The sequence below is a fragment of the Eriocheir sinensis genome, chromosome 60 (assembly GCF_024679095.1).
Source record: "Eriocheir sinensis breed Jianghai 21 chromosome 60, ASM2467909v1, whole genome shotgun sequence".
Classification (NCBI taxonomy): Eukaryota; Metazoa; Arthropoda; class Malacostraca; order Decapoda; family Varunidae; genus Eriocheir; species Eriocheir sinensis.
In genome coordinates this window covers 5,584,644-5,604,107 of record NC_066568.1, presented here as the reverse complement: position 1 = coordinate 5,604,107, position 19,464 = coordinate 5,584,644, and the positions used below count along the sequence as shown (strand labels likewise).

Below are 19,464 nucleotides of genomic sequence, written 5' to 3'. Positions count from 1 at the left end.
AAAATATATGATGTCCTTAGAAGTGGACATATGGGAACGCTGCCTGTTTAATTCTTTCCTCCTCTTCCTCTCTTCTTTTTTTCTTGACCCGTTTCAAAAAGTGTGTATCAATTATCTCAACAACTCTCCATCCGAAATTGACCTCTCATGGCTACTCTTTGCTTTTTGTTTTTGTGGGAGCAGCGAGTAGCGGGCTTTTTTTTATTTATTTTTGTACCTTTTTTGTTGCCCTTGAACCGTATCCTTTAATGTAAAAAAAAAAATCTCTCTCTCTCTCTCTCTCTCTCTCTCTCTCTCTCTCTCTCTCTCTCTCTCTCTCTCTCTCATAAGCTTGAGGAATCCAGTAAGGAAGAAGACGCAGGAGGGGTAGGACGTCCGTGTGTGTGATCCTGTTCCCTGACGCCTTAATCCTTTCCTCATTTGTTCTCGTCCATCCATGACAGGTATGTGGAGGGTGTCCCATGTTGTGTTCCTGTGTGGTGGTATGTGGTTATACGTGTTTGATTCCTAACGCATGTGGTAATGAAGGAAAGCTTGGTGTCGTTTAGTGTTTCGGAGCCTCGAACCATCACTCGAGACCAACGATGCCAGATCGTCGTACGCTGCCTCTTGTGTTTGCCGATTTCCGACCCAAAAACTGCTTTCATTACCCAAATAACTGCCTTTATATATGGTTATCGTTTAAATGGTTAATTATTGGTACTTCTTGGCAACAGTTATTGGCCAGAAACCGGTAAATTCACGGCTCTTGAGTACGATAATCTGGCAACGGTGCAGTCATGACAGATCTCCTCCCGAAATTAACCTCTCTTTTGGACACTTCTAAACCCTTTTATTTATAGGGGCAGCGTTTAGTGGACTTTTTTCTCGTTATTACTTTTTTTTTGCCCCTTTAGCTGCTTCCTCTGCTGTGAAAAACAACAAAAAAGATAGGTTTGTGAAGCGTTGGATCGAGCGGTCATACTTACTATTTGGGGTCCCCTCGCACAATTTATTTCTCATCTTTACTGGTTGCAGCTATAGGCTTGATTCACACTATCGCTCCGGTCCCGTTCCGCTCACCCATTCACACGTCCGGTCCACTCTCGCTCCCATCATATCCTCTCAACACCAGTGGACGTCATACCAGCAGGATGTGTGAGTTTTCTCGAGCCGATTTGGCAATAATAGCCATTGCACTTGACGAAGAAGAAGAAGAAAGAAAGCAAAGTCAAAAAAGAAAGAGATCGTGGGTTCCCTGTACCTTGCTTTACTCTCATCCTCACACTTCTTCATTTTCTGTCTCCCCCCGTAGCATCTATTACCTGTTTGCTCTTCACTGCTCTCTCTCTCTCTCCATAAAACTGTCCAAGTGCTTAAATTCCTCTATCTTCTCTTCTCCCAATAATATTTTGCTTTGTGAAAATTATAATGCAGCCATCAACAAATTCAGTGTTCTTTTACTTCATCCCTTTTTTTCCAGGGCTTGTGTGTACTGCTGAGTCGTCTCCACCAAGACTTGTATGTAGCGAGTCCCCGGCCACCACTCCCTTCCCTTGAGATGGATAGGGCAGCTGCGTGGGGGCTTGCTCGGGAGGACCGTCGGGAGTATAGGTGGTGAGTGAAGTGATGCACCCCCAGGCGTATGCTCTCCATTAGTTACTTCCAAAGACTACAGAGATATGTCAGTTCTTCATGAGTGTTTTTCATATTCACGGTGCAGAAGCCTTGTCAAACTATCGCTAGGCTCATGAAACTACCCATGGAAATACTAACACAATGACCTCTACCAAAGCCTTGTCAAACTATCGCTAGGCTCATGAAACTACCCATGGAAATACTAACACAATGACCTCTACCAAAGCCTTGTCAAACTATCACTAGGCTCATGAAACTACCCAAGGAAATACTAACATAATGACCTCTACCAAAGCCTTGTCAAACTATCGCTAGGCTCATGAAACTACCCAAGGAAATACTAACACAATGACCTCTACCAAAGCCTTGTCAAACCATCACTAGGCTCACGCAACTACCCATGGAAATACTAACACAATGACCTCTACCAAAGCCTTGTCAAACCATCACTAGGCTCATGAAACTACCCATGGAAATACTAACACAATGACCTCTACCAAAGCCTTGTCAAACCATCACTAGGCTCATGAAACTACCCATGGAAATACTAACACAATGACCTCTACCAAAGCCTTGTCAAACCATCACTAGGCTCACGCAACTACCCATGGAAATACTAACACAATGACCTCTACCAAAGCCTTGTCAAACCATCACTAGGCTCATGAAACTAACCATGGAAATGTAAACACAACAACCTCCACAAAACCCTTCTCAAACATGAGTGTGTGAGCCCCAAAATGTTCAAGAATACGAGCTTATCTAGCAGGTCAGGAATAAGAGGGCGTTTTATTTTGTGTTTTATTTTTTTTTTTTTAATGTGCTTAGCTTGACAAAATTTTACTTCATTAATACATATAAAATATTCTCGGCCATAAATTTCCACTCCACTAGAAATGTACAAACTGTCTATCGTCTAACTGAAAAACATAATTGTTGCCGGTTGAGCAGGACAGAAGAGGGAAGAAGAGTTGTGTGTTGTCGCTGAAGAGAGTAACACCAGGACTGGAAGTGACACATGGCAGGAGTCGCCCCCCATGCCACCCCCCGCCCCTCGCCACTACTCCAGCGGTCTCTTGTTCTCGGCGCGCTGGTACATTTTCCGGATTTGTACAAGGCAGGCGGTGAGGTTGCCCGTGGCGATGAGGGCTTCCTCGAGCTGCGGGAGGCACGTCAGCGGTGGCACGGAGGTCAGCAAGCGGTATTTGTCCTCCTCCAGACCAATCTCCAGTAAGTACTCCGCCTCAGGGTTAGTGCGACTCACCTGCGAAGGGTAGTGTTTATTTATTTATTATTGTTTTTACAGCGAGGGAGACAGCTCAAGGGCACAAAACAAAAAAGCAACAAAATAAGCCCACCAGGCCCTGCACAAACAAAAGCAATGAGAACAAGAGGGCAAAAGAGAGGTCAATTATTGTATGCATGTATCTGTGTAGAGTGATCTAAAAAAAGTATTGAAAGTATTGAATAAGTATGTAGATTCAAAGACAGTATCGATGGAATAGAATGGAAAAGAATATGAGTGAAACGTATAGACTTAGATTCTTTTAAACATCAAATTCATAAATACTAATACATAAAAAAATAAGACAATCAGACAGATAAACGGAGACCTTCACCTTTGATACATAACAGAAAATGAGTGTAAAGATACTATGTGTGTTCGTCTTTTTACAGTAAAGGAAGCATCTCAAAGGCAAAAAATAAAGGAAAAAAAAAATCCTCTTAGCTACTCATAAATAAATAACACATGACTGACTACTAACTATAATTGAAGCGTAACAAAAAATACCGGTAAACAGTGACTCCACCAATAGCTGTCAGTTATAATACACCCAAACGTCACTGTCTAAAGTTGGTCATTTTTTCCCTTCAAGAACACTAACATGACTGGTGGTGGGGACTTGTATGTACCAGCCTGCCCAACCTTTTTCTTTCTTTTTTTTCTTTTTTACAGGAAGGGCAGCAGCTGAAGGACAAAAAACAGCAACAAAAAAAGCCCGCTAGACACTGTTCCGACAAAAGGAAAAAGAACGGGAGGTCAGAGGAGAGGTCAATTTCGGGTGGAGAGGCGTCTTGGTACTCCCCAGCCTTACCTGCGTGAACTTGACGATGAAGGTGTTGTGGTGCGTGCAGGTGATGTCCAGGCCCAGGTGTGTCTTGAACAGCTCCACACTGCTCTCTGCCAGGCTCACCTTGTCCTGCTAACGAGACAACAGGTGAGTAACCCCGGACACCTCAAGATAAAAGAACAGCGCAACGAGACTTGGAAGTGTTAGAAATAAGGGAAGGATTAGTACTGCGAGATGGAGGAGGATCATTGCAAGGCCAACAGGTAGAATGGGAGTAGATGGTATATAAACTAAGACGACCTCAAGATAACATAACTGGACAGCAACAAGGCTTGAAGTGTTAGAAGTAGAGGAAGGATTAGCACTGGATTGAGGAAGATGGAGGAGGATCATTGCAAGGGCTTGAGCCATGGGATATCTCTTTGGCTCAGTGCTAAAGAGTGCACCTTACAACTCATGGTCCCAGGTTTGAATCCCAGGCAGGTTGTTGGGAAAAGTAGGAATAGAATAGATCAATTTCGTATGTGCTTCAGAAATGGCGATCCTTCCCCATGAGAAATAGTAATAACAATAAAAAATAGAACAAATAAAGTAACAATAACAGTAATAAGGTAGATTATATAATAGTAATAGAAAGTAATAAAAATGAAAAGGGTGATAAAAAAGTAAATTAGTAATAAAAACACTGCTATTGATCTGTCTGTCCATAACCTTTACCTATCCCTCTCCACCCTTCCTGTCACCCATAAACACACACACACACACACCTGGTGCCGCTGTCTGGTCTCCGCTGCCCACCGCTCCTTCTCCTTCAGCTTCTCCACACAGTCTGCAAGCATCTCCTTCTGTCTCTCCAGCTCCTCCTTCTGCAATGGACACACGGTGGGTTCATTTATGGTGAAAACAGACCACAAAAAACTGAAGTGTGCAGTATGGTGCTTCCTAAGATAATACAAATAAAGATCCCAGTAAAAGCATAATCAAATTTAGACCTGTATTCACACACACACACATGGAATGGATTAGCAGAAGATGTTGCAGCGGCAGAGTGTCAAACAGTTTAGGGAAAGACTGGACAATTATAGATATGGAGACAGGACCACAAGAGTATATCTAAGGCCCTGTATACTAGATAAACACACGCATAACGCTGCACCTTTCCACGGAGCGCCAGTGTTGCCTTCTCAAGCTCCTGTGCCATCCGCTCCGCATCCTCTCTCGCTTGGCTGCTCTCCACCTCACGCTGGTCGATATCTTGCCTCAATTCGTCCATGCGCTGCTTCGCTCTGTCATGCTTGTCTGTAAGGTCAGGCGTCATTAGTGATAGATTTCGTACAAGAAGACACCACCAAGCTACAGGAGTGGAGCAATAAGTCACATTGTAAGTGGCTGCTACAATTCAATGAAGAAGAATGTAAAGTTATGCATCATGGGAGGGGATATCCAGCATACCAATACCACATGGGAAACACTCCACTATCCACCACAGAGGCAGAGAAAGGCCTGGGAGTATACCTAAGTTACCGGGCTAACAGTAAAGGCAAAATCCGTGCCAACTGCAGCGTATGGGTTAAGATTAGTCGATAAATAGGAGTAAGAAACATGATAGGCGATACTGACAACACAAAAGAAGATGAAAAAAGAAGCAAAAGAAAAATAAGTAAAGATCAATAGGATCGACATCAGCTCAAGATGAAAAATGGTGAAGAGGAGAATCATGAATGACAAAAACAAGAGCAACATGAAAACCACCAGCTGAGTGCAAAGGAAGATGAAAAAAAGGAAAAGAAAGAAGAAAAACAAGATGATGAAATGGAAGAAAAACAAGAATAGAGCAGGAACATCCAACACCATTAACTAGAGAATAAGATGAAAATAGAAGGAAAAGAAAAAAACAAGAACAAAAAGATGAAAAAAAGGAAAAGAAAGAATAAAAATGAGAACATCAGCTGAAGACAAAGGAAGATGAAGAAACGGAAGGAAAACACCATTAGCGAGAGAAAGATGAAAAAAGAAGAAAAACTAAAAACAAAAATGACAGCAACACCAACACAACAGAAAAATGAATAAATAAATGAATAAACAAACATAAAAATCACTACCACCAGCACCGCCAGCACACCCTCGCAGCCCCAATCTCACCCTTCAAGTTGATTATATTGGTGCGATGCTGCTGGAACTGGGCGCTGATCTCCATCTTGAAGGCAGCCAGGGAGCGCTCCAGGGTGCTGTGGTTGGCCTGCAGTTTGTTGCGGATGTGGTGCAACTCCGCCTCGTAATCTATGCCATCGATGTCCTCCATGGTGGCCGGTGTGTGTGTTGGCTTGTCAGTTTCTCTCTCTGTGTGGTGGGGGAAAGTAGAGGTAAGTGTCGTGGGGTTAACCCGGTAGCAGCGGGGATCATGTTTCTTAAAGGCCCCTCTAAGCAAGAAAAATTTGGAAAAATCATCACTCGTGCAAACCGTTTCATAATATATATCAATGCATTTGTGACCAGTTTATGCATCATCAATTTTTGAGGGTTTATATCATAGCAAAAATTTGGCCCGTCGCTGGTACACGGTAAAGCCACAAATTTGGCCCGTCGCTGGTACACGGTAAAGCCACAAATTTGGCCTGTCGCTGGTACACGGTAAAGCCACAAATTTGGCCTGTCGCTGGTACACGGTAAAGCCACAAATTTGGCCCGTCACTGGTACACGGTAAAGCCACAAATTTGGCCCGTCACTGGTACACGGTAAAGCCACAAATTTGGCCCGTCGCTGGTACACGGTAAAGCCACAAATTTGGCCCGTCGCTGGTACACGGTAAAGCCACAAATTTGGCCCGTCACTGCTACCGGGTTAAGGAAAGTGTTCTGGGATAAAAAAAATAAAAAAAAGTATTGTGGTATTAAGTGAACTTAACCTAACCACTCCTCCCTCCCTGCCGCCCTTACCAGTCCTTCCACCCTGCCGCCCCTACCAGTCCTCCCTCCCTGCCGCCCCTACCAGTCCTCCCTCCCTGCCGCCCCTACCAGTCCTCCCTCCCTGCCGCCCCTACCAGTCCTTCCTCCCTGTCGCCCCTACCAGTCCTCCCTCCCTGCCGCCCCTACCAGTCCTCCCTCCCTGCCGCCCCTACCAGTCCTCCCTCCCTGCCGCCCCTACCAGTCCTCCCTCCCTGCCGCCCCTACCACTCCTCCCTCCCTGCCGCCCCTACCAGTCCTCCCTCCCTGCCGCCCCTACCAGTCCTCCCTCCCTGCCGCCCCTACCACTCCTCTCTCCCTGCCGCCCCTACCACTCCTCCCTCCCTGCCGCCCCTACCAGTCCTCTCTCCCTGCCGCCCCTACCACTCCTCCCTGCCGCCCCTACCACTCCTCTCTCCCTGCCGCCCATACTCATACCGGGGCTCCTAGATCACCGGCCGCGTCCCTGCTGGTGCTGTGCGGGGCCTTCTTCTTCTTCTTCTTCTTCTTGGGTGTTTTATGGGGCTAGTTAGGCTGTGTGCGGGGCCGAGCATCGAGAAGCCGCCGCCCACCCTGTTTTCAAACGCTTGGCTGATGATGGCGATGATGGCTGTTGTGTTGTGTGGGTTGTTTTACCTCGCCGCAACGGGGCTACAATATGACAGTTCTGTCTGTTCTGTTGTTAATGGATGCGTATTTGTCTGATTTTTTATGTAGATCTGTCTGTGTGGCTGTGAGTGGGGTCTGTTGTACGTGTTGTGAGGGTTGTCTAGGGTTATATATTCCTTGCTTGGTTGATTGATGGTTTATTGTTGCAAAAGTACACACACAAGGAGAAGGGAGAGTTCTGTGTGTTGTTTTTGTTGTTAACGAAGCGTGTTTGATTTTATGAGTACTTCTATCGTTCTTTTAATGCTTGTAAATTAATACATATTTATGGTAAAAAAAAAATCATTCCTTTCTCCCCACCTCTCCTCTCCATCCCCCTCTTGTCCCCTCATTCACACCTTCCTCCTCCTCCTCCTCTTCCTCACAATATACTCCCTCGCTATTCCTTCCCCCTTTACCTCCCCTTCCACATTCCCCTCCTCTCCGATCCTATCCCCATACCCTCTCGATCCCTCCATTCTCTCCTCCTTCCTTCCCTTCTTCCCTGTTTCACACCCTTCCTCCTTCCTCCCTCCCTTGCTTGCTTCCACTCCTCCCCTTCCCTATTCCCCTCCTCTCCCCATACCCTCTCCTCCTCCCTTCCCCCTTCCCCACTGCACTCCCTCCTTCCTCCTCCCCACAACCTCCCTCCCTCCCTCGCTTGCTTCCCTCTCTACCTCCCCTTCCCTATTCCCCTCCTCTCCCCATACCCTCTCCTCCTCCCTTCCCCCTTCCCCACTTCACACCCTTCCTCCTTCCTCCTCCCCACAACCTCCCTCCCCCCCCCCTTCCCTATTCCCCTCCTCTCCTCCTATCCCCATACCCCCTCCATTCTCTCCTCCTCCCTTCCCTTCTTCCCTCTTTCACACCCTTCCTCCCCCCCACAACCTCCCTCGCTTCCTTCCCCCTCTACCTCCCCTTCCCTATTCCCCTCCTCTCCTACCTCCCTGTACTCTCTCCTTTCCTCCCCCATTCCCTTCCCTCTTTCACACCCTTCCTCCTTCCTCCTCCCCACAGCCTCCCTCCCTCCCTCCCTTCTCTTCTCCCCAACGACCTCTCCCTTCCAGACCCAATCCCCGTTTTCTCCCAGCCTTCAGCATCAGGGGTGACTCGTGTACTTCATATCTACGCCACTACGCACAATGCTCCACTTTTCAGGAGACCTTTTATGGCACTATGCAGCCGTCAGTGCCAACTTTCTCCTCTGGCCCTGCATCGGGGAGGGTTAGGCAATCGGTTAGACTCGCCCGGGCAGCCAAGATGGTTCTCAGGCGTGTTGCATTGTGGTTTAAAATAGTACGGTTCGTATATTCTCATAGCGTATACCGTGCTCCCATTACGACGGTTTTCCAAGGCCACAGAGATGATTAACTGTGTTTTCTTGGGTGACTTTTTCCGTTTAAGATGCAGAAGTCGTGCGAAACTATCATATTAGGATCACAAAACAGTCCATGAGAATCCCAGGAACTTTTACGAGAGGGTTAATTTTCAGGCAGGTGAACTAAGGGGGGGGGGGGTGTTATACGTACGATACAGATACGAATTTATAATGGTTGTGTCAACGTTTCTAAGTATGAATAGTGAAGTGTGAATAGACAAGGAACTTTTACGAGAGGGTTTTCAGGCAGGCGAATTAATTAAGGGGGATTACGCGGTATAGATATGAATTTATAATGGCTATGTCTACGTTTCCAGGTATGAATAGTGGAGTGTGAATAGGCAAGGAAGAATAGAAATCAATAGTAATTTAAATGCAGACAGGCAGACACACATAAAGAACAATGGTATAGAGATATATTATAGGACTATATATTTTAAAGCATTTTCGTCTCCCAATCTCACATTAAATAATTTGACAAGGGTTTCATGGGAGTTTTGGGCATTTCCAGGGGTAGTTTTATGACCCAGGTGGTAGTTTGACCCTTCTTCTAAACCATAAACCTAAAAACACCTTTTAGAACCCGTTTAAACTCCTTTTTTTGCCTTTGAAAACATATATATAATTGATGTGGGGCCAAAATTAACGTCTGAAAATAAACCGATCTATATGTTTCTGTATGTATCAATAGGAAAATGAAAGTGGATCGATCGACAGGCAATTAAGCAAGTAAATCAATAGCATGCAGTATACCGAGAGACAGAATTAAATTAAGCAGTGGAAGAGATATAAATATGGACACGTCACCCAGACAAAAACAGTAACAAAAAATAAGATAAGGAAAACGAAGGTGATATTCCTCGATCGTTTATTTTTGTTCCTATACTCTCCTCGATCTTATTCTTTTTCCTGTTTATAATCCTCTATACTCTCCTCCCTTTCCTTGCATATTATTCTTATTCTTCAGTTTTCTTTCTTTTTCTTGTTTATTATACTTTCTACGTACTCGATCTTATATCTCTTTAACTGCATCATTCTTATTCTTCATTTTTTTTATTATAGAGAGTAACAGGGAAGGAAGAGGAGGAGCGAAGAGGAAGAAGAGGAAAGAGGAAGATTAGGAGATTGAGGGAATATGTAATTAAGAGATTCGAAGCAATATAGAGGAAGGATTGACAGTATGTAAAGAAATATTGAAAGGAGGGAAAATGTTAAAGTCGAAGAAGAAGGTCACGCACCCCCATCTTCCGGCCTGTACGTGACCTTGACCCCGTGACCTCACAACGCTTTGCCACGCGCCATGACCAACTCACAAAGACCGGAAATGCCTGACCTCCCCGGCCATTGCAACCCTTCCCCTCCCATATGGCTATTCTGACCTTATATGGAAATGCAAAGACTTGTAAGATCTTGTTGAGAGAGAGAGAGAGAGAGAGAGAGAGAGAGGGCCCGGGTGACAACTTCATGATAATGCAGCACTAAAATAGCCCCAGAGCTTAAGTTTCCATCAGTCTGAAGGCTAATAAGATAATAATAAGCCTCTTAATTATATGCGCAGTTGACACGGTTATATAAGAAGCGAGCGAGATACATTCCTTAAAACACCACCAGCAGTACGCACGCATAGCTATAGATAAGTTATTAAATAAAGTCAGGTTCAGTGTCAACGTAAGATAAGTTATTACCAGACACAAAGTTTACGTGAGCACCTGTTGTTTCTGAGATAAGGCGCCAGCTGTTTCCTGAGCGCTTTGGATAATTTATTACGTAGTGCAAATGAGAGAGAGAGAGAGAGAGAGAGAGAGAGAGAGAGAGAGAGAGAGAGAGAGAGAGAGGCACAGATAAAGGGACAGCAGCAGCATCCTTGAGGTAGAGAAAATGGAAATATAAAACAGGTAAATTCCAACGGTACATTAATTAGTGCGAAACAGAAGTAGCAGCCATGTACCATTCATTTCCTCCCTCCCACACCTGTCATGAGCTGCCTGGGTGAAGAAAAAGGTCAATTAACGCATTTATTCGACGGAGAAACGCATGACAGTCAAATGACGTAAACGCAGCAACTAAAACAGTGTGCCTATGCGCATGCGCCTGATCAGCTGTTAGCCAATAGACGGGAGAAACGGCCCTTCCCAAACACGCTTTATTGACTCACGGGCTGGGGGAGGAGGATCAGAACGCTTATGATTCATTGTATAATCGCGCCATCATCTCGCTGCCCATGTAACGGATTTCTCTCGTGTTGTCATATACGTCTTTTACTAAGCTTTAAATCCCTCAGAAGAACGTAGGAAAGACTGTAAAGGTTCGAAATGGGCATGTGATTGGTTAAGCTTTCTACGTAATAAAGAATTCTAGTGGTATCATATATATGTCTTTAACTAACCTTCAAATCTCTCAAAGAAAACATAGGAATTAGTGAAACAGGAGCTGTAAAAAGGCGGGGGGAGTCTTTTTTTTTCCACGTGAAGAAAGGGAGAGTGGCGAGCGAGGCGAACCAGATATATAAGCTTTAGAAACATTTCTGGGTGCATTTTCCTGCTGCACAAACAAAAAACTGGGACATTTCTCCACAGTTAAAGAGCGGATAGGCCTTCCCCTGGGTACTGCCGTGTGAAAAGACAGCCAAGAGCAGGGCGAGGCGGTAGAGGATCGAGTCGCGCCGCCCCCCCTGTAGGGCCGCGGGGCAGACAGGTGAAGGTCTGGGCCGTGTTTGTGTTGCCGCGCCTATTGTTGTTAAATCGAGAGGAGGATGAGCGAGGCGAGGGCACGGCAGGCAGCGCTCCCGTAACAAGAGTCAGCAGTGTGATGCGGAGGGCGGCGCGGCGGTGCTGAGCGTGCTGAGAGCGGCGGGCAGCATGTTGGAGCTGGAGGTGTACCCCGAACAGTCGCTCAGCGCCGAGAAATGGGAGTTCGTACTGGGTGAGTGGGGGGACACTGGGCCACTTTGTCTTACGCAGGGGGGACTAGTATTATTTTCACCATTATTGTCTCACGGATTTAAACAACAGCGTAATTTAAAGTTGCTGGCGTTCAGTTGTCAGCATTTCCCTGCCTGTCTCTGCTTCAGGAAGGGAGACATTATTACCGCTGTTACTTTGTCTTAAGAGCAAAACAAGGGTGACTAGTGTTATGATTTGTCTTAAGGATTAAAACAAGGGTGTGGAAGGCTATTGCTATTGTTATCATTTCTCACTCTTAGGGATTTAAACAAGGGAGACTATTGTTGATATTGTTACTTTGTCTCAGGGAGCAAGACAAGGGTGACTAGTGTTATGATTTGTCATGTGGACCAAAACAAGGGTGTGGAAGGCTATTAGTATTTTGTTATCATTTCTCACTCTGTTATTTAAGCTAGGGAGAATATTGTTGATATTGTTACTTTGTCTCAGGGAGCAAAACAAGGGTGACTAGTGTTATGATTTGTCTTATGGACCAAAACAAGGGTGTGGAAGGCTATTGCTATTGTTATAATTTCTCACTCTTAGGGATTTAAACAAGGGAGAATATTGTTGGTTGTGTTACTTTGTCTTAAGAGCAAAACAAGGGTGACTAGTGTTATGATTTGTCTTGTGGACCAAAACAAGGGTGTGGAAGGCTATTAGTATATTGCTATCATTTCTCTCTCTTAGGGATTTAAACAAGACATACTATTGTTGTTATTGTTACTTTGTCTCAGGGAGCAAAACAAGGGTGACTAGTGTTATGATTTGTCTTGTGGACCAAAACAAAGGTGTGGAGGGCTGTTAGTATTGTTATCATTTCTCTCTCTTAGGAATTTAAGCTAGGGAGAATATTGTTGTTATTGTTACTTTGTCTCAGGGAGTAAAACAAGGGTGACTAATGTTATAATTTATCTTATGGACCAAAACAAGGGTGTGGAAGGCTATTAGTATATTGTTATCATTTCTCTCTCAGGGATTTAAAGAATGGAGAATATTGTTGTTAGTGTTACTTTGTCTCAGGGAGCAAAACAAGGGTGACTCGTGTTATGATTTCTCTTATGGACCTAAACAAGGGTGTGAAGTTCCAATACAAGGTCTAGATGGCCGTTTTTATCATCATTTGAAATTTTACCAAGGGAAACTACTTGATAATTACCTTTACTCTGTCTCAGAAAACAAAACAAGGTTACTGTTGTTAATATATATCTTACAAACCAGAACAAGGGTGTAGAAGACTAAAATAAGAGTCTGGAAGGCTGTTACTATTCGCATCATTTCTCTGACTTAGGAAATCAAGCAAGGGAGACTATTATCATTGTTACTTTGTCTAGGGAGCAAAACAGGGATGACCATTATTAATGTTTGTCTAATGGATCAAAATGAAGGCATAATTTGAGCTGTTGTTCGGTTATTTGCATTTCTCTCTCAGGGATTTAACAAGGGTGGCTGTTATTGTTTTCATTGCTTTGTCTGAGGAAGCAAAACAGTCATAATGGTGTGACTTACAAATCTAAACAAAGGTGTGCAAAGCTGTTACTGTTGTTGTTATTTCTCTGTCTAAGGAAATTCAGCAAGGGGAACATTCATTACCATTGTTACTTTGTCTCAGGAACCAGACAGGGGTGACATCATTATTATCACTGTTATCATTATCATTACTTTGTCTCAGTGGCTTGAACCATAAACATGTATACAATCATACATAAATAGATAAATAGATGTAAATAGATAACATATTAGGAAAAAAAAACTATGAGGCATATTTTCTCTGATCACAGACACCAAACCATCTGTCCATTACTTATGCATTCAAAATTTTCCTCCTAAACCTACTTGACTAATGAACCAATGGATGAATACATATAAACAGATATTATGATAGAAAGACAAATGGAACAATAGAAGAGGCATATTTTTCCGTATCAGACACCAAACTGGCTGTCTGATATTACTTATACATTCAATATTTTCCTCCTAAACCTGCTTGAACAATGAACCTAAAAGAAGCATCAACCTCTTAGCCATGCACTGATTGCTGATTGTGAAGTAATTTTGATAAATGTGGAGTTTTATTATTAACTGTAATGTGAAGTATTGTGACCTTATACTAGATACTGAGAAGAGATGCTGGAAAAATTAATAACATACCTTTTACTGTAGTTGGTTGCAGAGGAACAAGTTGTGTAGGCCAGGCTTGCTTCTTCTTTATCTTTTGACCTGTATCGCTTTATAGGTCCTCCTCTTAATTCTCTCTTCTGCTTATTAACACCCTTTGCTTTTCAGTGGCATTACACTATTTATCTTTCCTCATTGTAACACATTGTAGGACTATAATATTTGCAATTTAAGTCTTTATTTTCTTGCTTGAATCACTTATTTTCTATCACTTTCCTTCAATTTATTCAAGTATTTGTCCCAGCTGCAATAGTTCTTGGAAGGAGCTCCAGAAATATCTTGTCAGTCACCAATCTGAAAATGTTAAGAATTCATTTGTAAATACTCAAGCACTTCAAGTATTCCTTTGTAATCAAATATGTATCAGAGTCTTTGGAGTTAGACATTGCATTCAGGCACGTTTGAAAGTAAATTATGCTTTGAGATGTAAACTTAACCTTAAATGTATATTGTAATTGCTATAAATTTAACCTTAGCTAGAACAGGTTATCTGAAGTTGTAATATATATAAGAAAAGGAAATGCCCTTCTAAATTAGTATTACAGACATTAACACACAAAAATTATAGATACAGCAATTGATAGAAGCACACAAGAGCCAAAAAGTTCAAAATTTTACTACTAGATGGACGATGAAAGCAACAGAATGGCAGCTCAGAACAGAAGAACATAGGGTCTGCAAGAGGTCTTCCCATCCTTCATCTTCCTTCCCACCTCCTCTTCCTCACCTTCTGTCCCTTTCCCTTCCTAATAAAGATAATAATGACTGAGGATGAGGATGATAGATGTGATGGATAGTAATATAGATGATAATGTAGATAGCAGAGACTCATAGGGAAACTAAGGATGATAAATGAGAAGAAAAAGAAGATAGAAATGTAGTTGATAGGTTAGTAGTAATAATAATGTAGATAATAGTAATGTAGTTGATAGTTGAAGGTGATGACCAATGACGATTGACCCGGCAGCAGCGGGGATCGTGTTTCTTAATGGTCCCTCTAAGCGAGAAAAATGAGAAAAAATCACCCCTCTCACAAACCATTTCATAATATATATCAAAGCATTTGTGATCAGATTATGTAGCATCTATTCTTGGGGGTTTATATCATGGCACAAATTTGGCCCGACACTGCTACATGGTAAAGCCACAAATTTGGCCCGTCACTGCTACATGGTAAAGCCACAAATTTGGCCCGTCACTGCTACATGGTAAAGCCACAAATTTGGCCCGTCGCTGCTACATGGTTAATTTCCCAGTCTCTCATGTAAGCTGTGCCCCTCATACCTTTTCTTCATTTCTCCCCTCCACCCCCTCAGGCATGCACTTCAGCCAGGCGGTGGCCATCATACAGCACCAAGTTGGCACCATCCGTGGCGTTCAAGTCCTCTACAGCGACACCGTGAGTCTATTAACCTCCTGACGGACTGGTGCTATCTGTCTGCCCGAGTTCCTGTCTATTTTTATTGTAGTGAGAGGAATAGGCTTTCTCTCTGTCCATCTGTATCTGCCCATTTCTTTTTTACAACAGTTGATGGACCAGCGCCGTTTCTCATGACTTGTCAGACGGACTGGTGCTCTCTCTTTCTGTCTGAGTTTCTGTATATTTTTTTTACAGCGAGACAAATAAGCTCTCTCTCTCTCTGTCCATCTGTATCTCTCTGTTTCTTTTCACAACAGTAGAAGGACCAACACCGTTTCTGTCTGTCTGTCTGTCTGATATATATGGGTTCTTGTATGTTATGATCTGCCCAGACTGTAAAATAATAAGTTGAATAATGATTAATATAATGAATAGCATGTAATAAGTAATGAAATATGTCAGCTTAGTCTTTCTACTTTGACTCTCAGTGTTATTTAGCATTTTTCTCTCACTTTTTTCATTCTCATTTTGTAGCCAGATCTCATTTTTCGTCTCTTTCATTCTTGTAGTTTCTTTCACAATACCCACATACCCACAAGCACAACTGGCGCCACTATAAACAAATTCCCTGCGCCATGACGGGCTTGGGTTGACCACCATCTAGGCCCCTGAAGAAAGCCTACCAGTGCAAGATGTAAAAATAAATAAATAAATAAAAAAAAAAAAAAATCTTCACCACCTCCTCTACCTGCCTTTTTATTTTTCAGACCTCTCTGGAGACTGACCTCATCCTTAACCTATCACAAGATGGCATCCAGCTGTTCTTTGATCCAGTGTGCCAGCGACTTAAGATCATTGAGGTGTACAACATGAAGGCAGTGAAGCTAAAGTACTGGTAAGGTGGCTCTGTGTGTGTGTGTGTGTGTATTTACATAGTTTTAGTTTTACCGGGCCTGGGCTTACGCTCGTGTGTTCCCGTATCCGTATCTGTATTTGTCCAACATTTCCTTAAAGCTTTGCACACTCTTCGCCGATACTACATCCTCACTTAGTCTGTTCCAAACCTCTTTATTTCTTTGTGGGAAGCTATATTTCTTTATGTCTTTCAATCATCTTCCTTTCCTCAATTTTTTACTGTGTCCTCTTGTGTTCCTGCTGTTTATTCCTTCTTTTAGTAGTAACTCCTCATTATCTACTTCTTCCATTTTGCTCAATAATGTGTGTGTGTGTATTTGATCAGTATCCCTTTCTATGGCTTTCTTTCATCTTACTCTAAATACTTTTCTCATACCTCTTCTTAACTTTTCTCCTCTCTTAAACTCCCTCTTTCCTTCTCCCTTCTTCTTAACCTCTGCTCACTCCTTCATCTTCATCCCTTAAGCTCCCTACATCCTTCTCCCTTCCTCTGACGAACCACACCCTGATCTTCCACTCTATAATCACCCTTCCCCCTTCATACCTCTTAACCTCCGTTGCCAGGTTATTGTACTCAGAGCATAGTATTTACCAGTTTCTGACGCCTAACTATTGCTAAGAAACATCTAGTCCGTGGGCCACCCTGGAATATCTTACACTTTCGTCGGGCATCATTCCGCAGCGCTCGTTTTCTTCAGGATATAATAGGTTTTATTACATAGAAGCTAGTTTCGAGGAGCTTAACTAGTTTTACTTGCACGTTTACGAAATAATAGCATATTAAAATCAATTTTTTTATATGAATAGGATAGTATTCCACAAAAACTTGTGGTATTCTCTAATGCTTAAAAGCGCCAAAGAAAATGTACTTTTATGGCTGACTAAATTAAATTCAATATTTATTTATTTTTTTAATGCTTTAATGAATATTGAATTGAATAAAAAAGCACAAATAAAGTATGTCAAATATATGTAGTTTTATTTATACAAAAAAAATATTTACGTACCTATTCTAATAAGGTTTTAATATTAACTGTAAACAAAGGATTTGACTGTTCGTTCTGATGAATATTTCGACTCACGGGACTATTCTCGTTTTTTAAGAAGACAGAAGACCGTAATGTTAGTAAATATAATCCATATAATTTTGAAATGGCCTTGCGACTTTGGGAATTTGTTAGAACAAATTACTTGTATGTTTATTTTTACATTTGTTGTACTTGACATGAGACCGAATGTGCATCAGGCACCTGCCCACCTTGCTGGCGGCGGCAGGATAAATTTTTGTAGTAAATCTTTTCTTAGGATCACATTGACGTAATGTTACCTATTAGTCCGTGGGCCACCATCAGATATCGTACACTTTCGTAATATTGCATAGAAGCTAGTCTCAAGGAGCTTAACCAGTTATATGTTAAACAGTTGCCATTAGACAAAGACTGTCTTAATGTAATTTGTTTGTCTTGTAAAGTAGAGTAATTTGCAACCATCCCGAAGTCCCTACCATGATATTCAGATTAGGAACAATGACTGGATTCCAATGAATTTTTCTTATTTAAACATCCTGTAATTAACTGGAATCCAGTCATTGTTCCTGATCTGAATATCATGGTAGAGACTTCAGGATGGTTGCAAATTACTCTACTTTACAAGACAAACAAATTACATTAATACAGTCTTTGTCTAATGGCAACTGTTTAGGCTGTACAACTTGTTTAAGCAAAAATACGATGCAAATGGTATTTTCATGACAGCATGCTTAACTATGACTGTTTTTATAGGTCAAATAGTTAACATTAGCCCAATGTTGTCTGAATATAAATTGTTTGGCTTGTATTTTAGAGTAATTTGCAACCATCCTGATGTCTCTACCTTTATTTTCAGATCAGGACCAAAGGCTGGAAATTGATCAATTTTCGTATTTAAACATCCTGTAACTTTAAAACGAAGGCGTTAAACACAAATTGCCATAGATGAAAAAGTGTTTAGAGTTGCTTTTCCTATCACTTAACGTGTGGGGAATACTATTTTATACATACCAAGAAGCCGATGTATGAATTTTCACTGTATGTTAATGTGCAAGTATTTTTGGTTAAGCTCTACGGATAAAGTGTTGAGAACATTGCTGCAACCTATTACAAGTGAAAAATTTCAATGCGGACATATGCCCGACGAAACTTGTTTTCTAGAGCTATTTTGTGAGGGTGGCCCACGGACTAATCAGGATCTAACTCTTTTAACGATAACTATAAATGAGTTTCGTTATTGGAGCCCAGAAGACAGTTTTAGGGTAGGAAGTCGGGAAATATAAGCGGCTGAGTACAACAATCTGGCAACGTTGCTCTTAACCACTCTCCTAGTCTTACTCTCCTACCTTCTACTTCCCTCTTTCTCCACTTTTCTTCGTCCACTCTTCCCCCTTCACACCTCTTACCGCTCCCCTAGTCTTATTCTCCTACCTTCTACTTCCCTCTTTCTCCACTTTTCTTCGTCCATTCTTCCCCCTTCACACCTCTTGCCGCTCCCCTAGTCTTACTCTCCTACCTTCTACTTCCCTCTTTCCCCACTTTTCTTCGTCCACTCTTCCCCCTTCACACCTCTTACCGCTCCCCTAGTCTTACTCTCCTACCTTCTACTTCCCTCTTTCCCCACTTTTCTTCGTCCATTCTTCCCCCTTCACACCTCTTACCGCTCCCCTAGTCTTACTCTCCTACCTTCTACTTCCCTCTTTCTCCACTTTTCTTCGTCCACTCTTCCCCCTTCACACCTCTTACCGCTCCCCTAGTCTTACTCTCCTACCTTCTACTTCCCTCTTTCTCCACTTTTCTTCGTCCACTCTTCCCCCTTCACACCTCTTGCCGCTCCCCTAGTCTTACTCTCCTACATTCTACTTTCCTCTTTCTCCACTTTTTGTTGTCCACTTTTCCCCCTTCACCCCCTAATCGCTCCCCATTTCTCCCCAACCAGTGGCATCACATTTAGCTCCCATGAGGTCATCCCAAGCATTGAGCAGATTGACCACTCCTTCGGGGCCACTCACCCAGGAATATATGACTGGGAGAGGCAGATCCTGACTATTAACTTCCCTGGGCTGTCCTTCTTCTTCTCGGTGGACCAGAAATACCAGGTGGGTTGCTGAAGAGTGGGTGAGAGTGTAGATGTGATGTGTGTGTATAGGTGAGTGGGTGGGATTGAAAGCTGCCCAATGCTCATCCAATCCCATCAATGCCAAGTCTTCCTATATACACCTCCACGTTTTCCTAGGTCTACCAACTGGTCTCCTTCCTTCTACCTCCAATCTCCAAAACTCCCAGCATTGTATCCTCCCCTGCTCTCTTTACATGTCCAAACCATTGGAGTCTTTCCCTTCTGAGCACTGTTTCCAGGTCCTCTACTCCACATCTGTTAGCT

At 42.8% G+C, this 19,464-nt stretch overlaps 2 protein-coding genes across 14 annotated transcripts in view; one reads left to right on the top strand and one right to left on the bottom strand.

Annotated features, from left to right (window-relative positions):
- Window positions 1–2,439: 2,439 nt before the first annotated feature.
- LOC126985815 (uncharacterized) lies at window positions 2,440–7,250 on the bottom strand. 3 transcript variants are annotated; one of them, XM_050841235.1, is made up of 6 exons: window positions 7,071–7,250; window positions 5,832–6,025; window positions 4,846–4,988; window positions 4,457–4,555; window positions 3,714–3,821; window positions 2,440–2,881 (listed from the first exon to the last, which is right to left on the bottom strand). In XM_050841235.1, exons 2-6 carry the CDS (start codon window positions 5,989–5,991, stop codon window positions 2,678–2,680), a joined length of 714 nt encoding a protein of 237 aa, XP_050697192.1. In that variant the 5' UTR covers window positions 5,992–6,025; window positions 7,071–7,250; the 3' UTR covers window positions 2,440–2,677. The 3 variants fall into 3 exon arrangements, with proteins under 3 accessions (XP_050697192.1, XP_050697191.1, XP_050697193.1); XM_050841234.1 differs by having other exon boundaries at window positions 2,444–2,881; window positions 5,832–6,029; window positions 7,071–7,248; XM_050841236.1 differs by having other exon boundaries at window positions 2,444–2,881; window positions 3,714–3,818; window positions 5,832–6,029; window positions 7,071–7,247.
- Window positions 7,251–11,120: 3,870 nt separating this feature from the next.
- Window positions 11,121–19,464, top strand: part of LOC126985814 (PHAF1 protein CG7083-like) — a 34,116-nt gene continuing 25,772 nt past the window's right edge. For 10 of the 11 annotated variants that reach the window (XM_050841232.1, XM_050841227.1, XM_050841229.1 and 7 more), the window contains exons 1-4: window positions 11,121–11,580; window positions 15,095–15,177; window positions 15,906–16,033; window positions 19,021–19,180. In XM_050841232.1, coding sequence (XP_050697189.1) covers window positions 11,517–11,580; window positions 15,095–15,177; window positions 15,906–16,033; window positions 19,021–19,180 — 435 coding nt within the window. In that variant the 5' untranslated portion in view covers window positions 11,121–11,516. The remainder of the gene's footprint in view (window positions 11,581–15,094; window positions 15,178–15,905; window positions 16,034–19,020; window positions 19,181–19,464) is intronic. The other variant, XM_050841233.1, reaches the window with a different exon arrangement.